General features: G+C 38.7%; 1 protein-coding gene and 1 long non-coding RNA gene across 2 annotated transcripts; both read right to left on the bottom strand.

Moving 5' to 3' along the window:
- Positions 1-2397: 2397 nt before the first annotated feature.
- LOC148038342 (gibberellic acid methyltransferase 1-like) lies at positions 2398-4475 on the bottom strand. Its single transcript, XM_087670764.1, has 3 exons — positions 3791-4475; positions 3291-3569; positions 2398-2792 (listed from the first exon to the last, which is right to left on the bottom strand). The coding sequence occupies exons 1-3, from the start codon at positions 4367-4369 to the stop codon at positions 2412-2414; spliced, it is 1239 nt and encodes a 412-aa protein (XP_087526890.1). The 5' UTR covers positions 4370-4475; the 3' UTR covers positions 2398-2411.
- A 337-nt stretch (positions 4476-4812) lies between these two features.
- On the bottom strand, positions 4813-5887 carry LOC148038341 (uncharacterized). Its single transcript, XR_015689383.1, has 2 exons — positions 5588-5887; positions 4813-5320 (listed from the first exon to the last, which is right to left on the bottom strand). It is a non-coding gene; the product is annotated as an uncharacterized LOC148038341 (long non-coding RNA).
- Positions 5888-8980: the final 3093 nt, after the last annotated feature.

The raw sequence follows: 8980 nt of genomic DNA, 5'->3' as shown, positions 1-8980 counted from the left end.
ATACATTATCTTTTTTCCAAATACACAATTTGATGTATGGGAGGGGGAAAAAATAAACCAGAGAGCATGTGGTTGCTTTGCAACCACAAAGCAATCACATGCTCTCTGGTTTTTTTTTTCCAGTTCTGTTTTGCGCGTCTATCAGCGCGTCTAAATTGCAAATAATTCGTGTTTATTCGCGCGTCTATAATGTAGACTACACGCGCCTATACACGCGCTTCATAATTCAAATTTAAAAAAAAATTAAATATCTTTTTTTAAAAAAGGACATTTTTTGTTTTCCGTTCGCGTCTATCAGTGCTTGTAAAAGCACGTCTACCAGCGTGTCTATATGCGCGTGTATATGTGCATCTATTGCGCGTCTATTTGTGCGTGTAAATTCGTTGATACATGCGATTATAGACGCGAAATGGTAGACGTGCAAATAGACGGGCGGATAGACGCGCCCGTAAGAATTTCTCTATATTCAAAAATCACATCTAAATGTGCGTCTATGAGGCCTTTTTGTTGTAGTGATAGTCAAATTATATTACAACCATCAAAGTTTTGGATTTTTGTGTTTTAACAATGTAGCAAGTTCTCCTTAATTGCACAATTAGCAACATGAGTCTAGCAATCATGAATGGAAAATGCATGTTGGGACTCGCATATATGGGACAATCTAAGGAGGAGTCAATTACCTATAATGTTTGGACCACTTGAAAATACTTCTAGATGCTCAATCAATGTTGTTTCATCATCAATGTTAGTGTGCTTAAATGATTTAGCAACTTTCTAATTTATGTACAAGCTTTGAATTTCCATGAAGAGTGATTACCAAAATTAGAATGCACTTCAATGTATTGCATATGTGATTATCTCTTGTAAAATAGAGGTGTTATTTATATGTGAGTATCCCCATTCAATTCCATTGTCGTTCAAGGAACCACCCTTTGCCTCGTAGTTAGTAAATAAAAAATCATTGTCTTTACCCTTTTTACTAAAATGTTCATCTCTGATACACATATTAGAGTTGCTTTTCCTTGACTACCCGAGACCTTAGGAATTGACTTCTTAAATTGTAATGCATTAAGATTACTCTTCATTAGAAGTATGAGAATTAACATAAAACTTTGACATAAATCAAGCAAGTTGTCAATAACAATCTACCGTAAGTGATGTATCTAACACTATCTCGTCAATCATTATTGCCAACTACTTGGCTTGGTAAAGTCTAGCAAGTGTATCCTATGCTCTTGTAATAGTATATATGGATAGACATGTGAAATACCCTATTCAACAAATAATGCAATTATAGCAAGTTCAATAGGCTTTTAATCCCTTTTTTCCTTCTCTGAGTAAGTACAAATTATAGAATGTTCTCCAATGTGCCTTAAGAAATCATGTGTCAATTAAGATTTCTCAAAACCACTTCTTGAATGCTATTCAATCTCACCAGAGTTGTACCCTATAAACCTTTTGTAAAAAATACGTGCATATGCATTATATATGACAATAATGGGTAATTTTTCTCACTCACCTTGTCCTCAATAGGCAAAATGCAAAAAAAATCATTTTTTAAGTTTTAACACCATATTAAAGAATTTGGGAATTTCCCAAGTCCCATTTTCAAATAAGTGATAAATATTTGACTACATGGCTAAATCTTGATCCATATTTGGAAGTGGGATTTGGAAAGGTAGCTTATATAGTATTTAGGATAGACCCTACCTTTAAGTAAGACAACAATATTTGAACATGTGGTCAAATAATAAAGGTATTAGGGGTTTCCAAAGTTCATGGAGATTCCCAAAATTCCTAATGTAGTGTCTTTTCTTAAGTCTACGAGATTTTGGAGAAACTACTATGTGACACCAAGTGTTTTGAGATGGTCATTAGTAACTTTAGAATACATGAATGGTCTAGAAATGCTCTTGAAATACATGGAAACCTTGAAAATTGGAGTTTACTGTGTAAATTATATAGCACAATGAGAAATAACAAGAGTCTAAATAGGTATAGGTGATGTCGGCCCTTTAAACAAATGAATTGTTCCAATATAAAATATTGAAAATAGAAATATGGTTGTTGCTACAAGTAATTTGAATAAAACACCACAATGAAATAGTTAATAAAATAAGTGCACAGAGTATAAATCCTTGTAATATGAAAGTACATCTATATAAATGTGTAGGGAAAATAACCTTCTATGGAAAGAAAAAGTGTCCCATTGGTTCTAGGTGTGCTCATATATATCACTATCAAATATACAAGAATAATACATTTCATTTAAAAATCTTAAAATGTATGATTAAAGCTCCTTAAAATGCACAATGGACATTTATAGATAGTTATTTATGCATATATAGCATCCATAGTAGATATACAATGAGCATACATATAGTTCCTCAATCAAGCTTACAAGTAGTGTCTTAAAATTCCTTGAAGATTTGAACAACAGCAAAAGAAGAGCATGGAGATGCCCAACACGAGTCCCAGCTTGTTAAATTTTCCAAGCCCATCTTTATCAATCCTTGCAACCTCTCAAAAATTGCCTTACATTTGTGGATGCCAACATGTCCCTCGATCAAGTTCCAAAATCCACTCTTGTAAAACCTTGATTGTCGCATTGCAAAGTCACTCGAATCTTTGCTCCATTGTTTCCAACACTTGTCACCAATGGGTTCTTCAATCACTTCAACTTTCTCAACTCGCAAAGTTGGAACAAGTTTCACTACAGATATTATCTCAATTGGAGTTGGTTGATAAATTGGAATATTAAAGGTATCCAACTCGCTTTGATCTATCACTCCCTATATTAATCATAGAACATAATTAAACCCATGAAGCATTTTTTGATGCAAGATTAATAAGTTTGAAAAAAAGTACTTAAAGTGAATACTAAGAAAGTAGTTTTGTATGGATGAAATTTCAGATTATGTAATAATAAGTGGCCCAATATTAGTTAATAAAGTTCTCTTAACTAAGACTCATCACTCTAAAGGTAGAAAATTTAGGAAATGACCAAGGTAGCTTTAGCCATCCTTAAGTAATTATCTTAAATTGTTTTTGTCTTTTCAGACTCATAGTTAGATCATAATGTGATAGTATACTAATTACTAAAGCTGCCACACTGATGTATAGGATGACTAGCAATATGTCAACAATCCTTCACTATTTGAGACATGTATAAGAATCCATAGGGAAGATTGTGCTTTTTGGATTCCTAATTAATATTGGATTATGTATTGTTGAAGTGCGCCTAAATAGTAGAAAATGATATCAGTAGGAAGTAAATATTCAATCATTACCTCATGGACCAATTGTTGCCATGCAACCTCAAGGCATCTAAGTGAGCTATCCTCTTGTTGTTGATGAGGAGGAAAGGAGTCTCGCCGACATGGAATGATCAAGAATATCAGGCCTCCAGAGACTATCTCCTCTGTTCGGCACATGAGGAAAGTTTCCAAATCCTTTTGCCATTGTTGGGCATAGGCCCTTCCGGTAGCCTCATTGGCTCTTGGTCCATCCACCCATATCTTGCCTTTGTTCCACTCATTAGATGTCGGATCGGAGACTATGGTAGGGACCTGAATATCATCACATCGGTTAGTAGGTTATCGGTACACTTGTCAATACTAGCATCGTTACAAAAGTCGTGATCAACGATGTCAATGTATGTAAGTGGAGTTGCTTGAGAGTTCGACTCGATCGGTGAAGTGTTGCTTGCACAATCCAACGCAACTAGAGAACCTTGTAGTTAGGGATACTTCTTTTAGCTTTTCTAAAAAAGAAGAATCAGAAGAATTACTTGCGAAAGCCAGTGCAGGCAACACGAGGAGAATACTAGATCGAGAGACGCGCGAGGAAAGAGCCGCCCATACACCGTTCCCGGTACGGCTGCAGAGAAAGTACTCGAGTACTTGTGGGTGCTAGTAGTGTTGCCGCCATGATGATCATATATTACTGATTGAGTGGCTGGCCGGACTGGCGCAGCGGTCGAGAATCGATTGTATTCGGCATCGTGGAGCTGAATAAGAGTGTTGAAATCGTTACTGGGTAGATCACAGAAAAAGGCCTGCAGCTCGAGAGGAGGAGGATCATTAATATCTGCATCAGTGCTGCAAATACTATTCTTGTGCGTGCTAATAAGCTCGAGCATGAACTGCATATTAGCTAAACAATTGGGTCCGCTGGAGCAGCCCATATCCGCCACCCTAAAGACGTGATTATCATGATTACAGTTATACGTCTCAATTAATTGCTGAAGTATCGCATTTTTCAATAGCGGTCTACAGCGAAGAAGCACACAGTTCTGAGGGCCTGAGTTTGCAGCATAGCTTGCGTCATGGAGGCCCGGAAGCATGGGAAAGCCCGTGCAGCAGCTCATCTTCTATCTAGGCCTACCCCCTCGATCCCTGAGCTACTTGTATATTATAAGGAGCTATCATTCCCGCCCCCGCCCCCGCTCCTCCCCCCTCAAAATCCCTGAGCTATTCATATATAAGGAGCTGTGATCTTTCTGAGGCCCCGTCTCCTTTGACTAAGGGTCGCCTCGCACCGAGCTGTAGCGGGGAATCGGGATAGTGAGGTTGAGCTAACCTCCCTCTCCTTTGCTTGCACGGAGAGGGACTACGGGGAGTGGGGTGTGGCCCGTGGGAAAGCCTTTCAAGCACTACTAGGTTCTAACCTTCCCAAAAGATGTAGATTTAACCAATCACAAAGAGTATCGACTGTCAGCGATTGTCAGCAGCTCTTGGGGCCACCGATTCCCTATCCTGGGACCTGAAGGGGTGCGTATTAATTGAAAGAAGCACATGCTGCAGCAGGTGGGACATTTTAGCCCCCACTTGAATCTTGATCTTCCTTCTACCGCCCACAGTGTCAGGCTGAGGCTGAGCCCGCTGCCCCACTACAGCCGGTGGCCGGCAACAGCTCTCTAATTATTGACTGTTAGATAGCTAGTTTCTAGGATCATAGGTATTAGGACCAACGTGATTTTCTCATAAAACTTGAAGGACAAAAGATAGATGGGACCAGCATGATTTTTTTTTTTTTTTTGAAGGAAGCAGAAAAAGATGTATTTATATCGAAATTACTTGTTTACAGCTGCATGATTTAAATACTGCTTCAGTCCTGGGAAGCTACCGTTACATTAGTGGACAGCTTAGACCCCAAAAAGTGGCCAATAAAACTGAACTCCTAATAAGCCTTTTCAATTTTCAGATTTCTTCTTGATGTCCAGAAGCATTGCTGCCACATCCACATTAGCTGCAGTTTCTAGTCCCTTCTTTAAGCTGTCTTCGTGTTGCTTGAGGATGGTAGCTATGTCTTTCTCAACCTGCAAAAGGAGGTCAGATTTTAGTCCATGTATAGGATCAACATCAATGTTTTCAAACACTTTCTTGTTCCTACTTAACCAAATGTGCCACAAGTAATAGCTTCTGATCCAATTCCAAATTGAGGGGGGAAGACCATAGATTTCCCCTAATAACACCTCCTTCCAGGTGAGTTTAGTGGGGTGATACTTGAAGACTGTAACCTGCAGAAAACACCAGACGTTAGCATTTTTGGGACAATTAAGGAAAATATGTGAAATTGATTCTACCTGTTGTCCACACCTTGAACACAGACCATTCCCCAAACCAGCTTTGTGTGTTCTCTCATTAGTCCATAGACTTTTGAGGGTAATGAGCCACATCAGAGAGGACATCTTTGGTTGAATAGAGAGAGCCCAAATGTTATTAAACCTATAGTTCCATTGAGCTACTGCCCAATTAATATGCCATCTGTGATTCAGTTTATACCAGCATGATTTCTGCAAGCCCCAGCCTCCCACTGCCCACTGCCCACTGCCCACTGCCCAGGCTCCAGCCTCCAGAGTCCAGTCCAGCCCCACCTTCTTTGGCTAAAATATTGGCTGTCAAGAGACATGATTTGATTTTCTCATAAAACTTGAATGTTCTGACACGGGAAACGGGAGAAAAGACAGATGGGGCCACCATGATTCCTGCAAGTCCCCGACACACGTTCACTTTAATAGTTGTTATACGTAGTCATTGCAATTTTAATTATTGCTGCCTCAGCCTGCCTGTACAATCTAATAAGCGAGGGGTCGTGACTCGTGACACGCCGCGGCGTTCGTCATCAAAACAGGAGAGAGACTTCCTGCCAAGCCAGTAGTGATACGTTACTCTCCATCTTTGTGGTTTGTTTTTCTCAAAAATGAAATTACCCAAACAAGTTGCTCGACCCGCAAGCTCGCGTCCAATACATTTCATAAAACTCATTGTTGCATCACCTTATAACAATACATTGCCTTTGAACACAAAGCTCATCCATATGCATATGAAATAATACGCTGCAGATGCCAGTTTAACTTGTCAAAGATCTTTAGCCTCGAGCCCACAAGCAAACATATTCCTCTTGCCAAAGAAAAACACTCCAAGTAAGTGCACAAGTCTTTGTGGTTGTCACCGGCTTTTTCCCATACATTCTGCAGGTATAAATCTTCTGGTAATATTATGTAGTATGGTCTGCCCAAAAGGCATAAGCCAACATCCTCACCCAATCCCTGATCTTCCCACCTCAAGCTATAGCTAAGGCCTTCCCTCTAGGTGGATGACCCCTTTCACTCTTTCCATTACCCTCTGGATTATATGCAAAAGTCAAGGTCAACTTGATACCATGTCTCGAGAAAAATTCCCTAGCCTCATATGTATAACGCTAGTAGCCTTGGTCCTCAACGCTCTACCTTCAACCTGGTTGGTTAGGTCTTCTTTAGCTAAAACAATGTATCTCATTTGCCAAAGAAAAATTGGCATAGTGACCAAACCAATCAACCACTTATAATGCATACATAGTGGGTCGGTCGAACGTAGCTCATCTCTATGCCGCATTAAAAATACAACTGGCACTCCCTACATGACTCACCAAAGTGAGATATATTCTTGTATATCCCTTTCCACCAATAATATTGATCTCCCCATATGTAGCCCACACACCTCTATGTTCAACCCATAAACTCTCATGAAACTCTCTCATGACTTGCAACTGCATAGTCCTGTCACAAACTACTCTCAATGGTACTCCACCTCTATTCTTAGGATGTTTTTATAGTAGCCAATCTCTCAATAAATATCTACATGCTTATTGTCTAATATTTCTAAACTCTACATCTAATCATTCAACTCTGTTATTCAGTGTACTCAAGCATTGACCTATTTGTTGCCATTCACCTATGTAAAGATCACCTGAAAATGCCTCAATGAAGATACATGATATATGTGATCAATAGTGACTAAAATCTCAGGCTTATCATCATTTGTAATAAGTGTATCCTCATCCTCAAAATCTCACCCTAGATAGCATATTGGCAACCAGATTTTCTTTTCCTATAATAGACCTAAACTCTAGGTTTATGGACTTTATATATGCTGTCCATTGAAGCATAGAAATGTCAAGTATAGAGTAACTAGTAATCATCCCAAATAAAGGCAACCACAATAGAAGCACCAATCAAATAATCCTTGTCACACTTGAGAGTAGTCACAACTCCCCAAAGCTCTCTTTTCTAATCTATGGGCCCCACCTCTATCTCTCATTTAGAACTTCTACTCCAAATCATATAGCATACATGTGACCCTCCTCATCATCCTGTCCAATGGCCTAGCCAATCTAAATAGGACTAGTGTCCACTGTAATCACAATAATAGAACTTGTGCATGTATAGTCTACCTTCCTTATGCTTGGAGTAGATTGCAATAACCTCCTTAGTTTTCTCATAAATCTAGTATGCTTCTCACTTGAAAAGAACATCTATCCCTTTGAAAGCAACTAATATAATACATCTGCAATATGTGCAAAGTGCAGATTCTAGATCATATAGAAGACACATGCCCCAAGGAACCTCCTCACCTCTAATACTGAAGAGCAAAACTCTGCAATCTTCTTTATGGCATCTACTTTAGTAGGAGAAGTCATAAGAGAAATAGTCCCATTAATCAAATCTTGCTTTTCACATGTGTCTCTTAATCAATGTTGAAATTGCATCCTACCAATTTTTTAAAAGCCCCATCGGCTTAGTTTTGTCCTCAAGAATTTTCCCTAATTCCACCTGCAATGGTGGGTTCGGGGGGGTCCACTAGGGTTTACCATATGGTACCACGTGAGTGTAAGGCAGGGGGTTATTTAAGGGAAGGAAGGTACATTTTATAAGGTAAGGTATCATAAATAGGGGGTAGATAAGGGGTATTTTCATATATTTCTTGCACACATGTGACGTCTCCTTATTACTACTAGTGAATCCCCCGTGTGGTGGGTCTACAACTTGCAAAAACAACTCAACCTTTTCAAGTTGCAAAGCTGCTTGCTTTGTAGCATCAAAATGGCTTAATTTTTCTTCAAAGTCTTGTAACAGTTTTGATGCAACCATCCCTTTATTAGGCTTATAAACCCACTCTCTAAATGTCCTTCGAGTATCCAATCCTAGGTCCTCTAAGAAATACTCATCTTTCAATGCTTTCTTGAATGCTTTCCATTTAACATTCTACCCATAGATCTCATTTATGTGCATATTCAATGTAGAAGTTGCAAGACTCATCAAATGAGTAGGAACTCCAAAAAAGTATATCTCTATCTCATATAGTTTCAAGTAGCTAGAGGCATTTCTAGCATCAAATAAATTCTTTTCATTAGCCACAACTTTCATAGCTTTAGTTTTTGTATTTTCATAGGGTGCATTAGCCTGCAATTGCATCTATTGCAATATTTGATGTAGTTGCTAATGTTGTTGCAATTCCTGCTAATGTTGTTGTTGTTGTTACATATACATGTTTAAGGCCTGCAAAAGATAATTTATCTCATTAGTATGTTCTAGCATTCATGTAGATCTCAAAGGTACTCCCATCCTACAATCTTTACATGGCTTTTCATGCCAAATTCATGAGATATGTCATGGGATTCAATGTCAACCACATTTTAAAGAAAATCAGAAAGAGAA

Source organism: Lygodium microphyllum, chromosome 3 (assembly GCF_053477565.2).
Source record: "Lygodium microphyllum isolate KBCC chromosome 3, Lygodium_microphyllum_v1.1.10, whole genome shotgun sequence".
Taxonomy (NCBI): Eukaryota; Viridiplantae; Streptophyta; class Polypodiopsida; order Schizaeales; family Lygodiaceae; genus Lygodium; species Lygodium microphyllum.
Note: the sequence above shows the minus strand (reverse complement) of the source record. Positions and strands in the feature narration are given on the sequence as shown.

What these genes read in the sequence shown, in the direction of transcription:
- LOC148038342 (XM_087670764.1), bottom strand. Translation starts at nt 4,369, where the DNA reads ATGAGCTGCTGCACGGGCTTTCCCATGCTTCCGGGCCTCCATGACGCA. An exon ending in GCCTGCACTGGCTTTCGCAA is followed by an intron (nt 3,570 to 3,790) that starts GTAATTCTTCTG and finishes GATGATATTCAG; the next exon opens with GTCCCTACCATAGTCTCCGA. An exon ending in GGCAACAATTGGTCCATGAG is followed by an intron (nt 2,793 to 3,290) that starts GTAATGATTGAA and finishes TGATTAATATAG; the next exon opens with GGAGTGATAGATCAAAGCGA.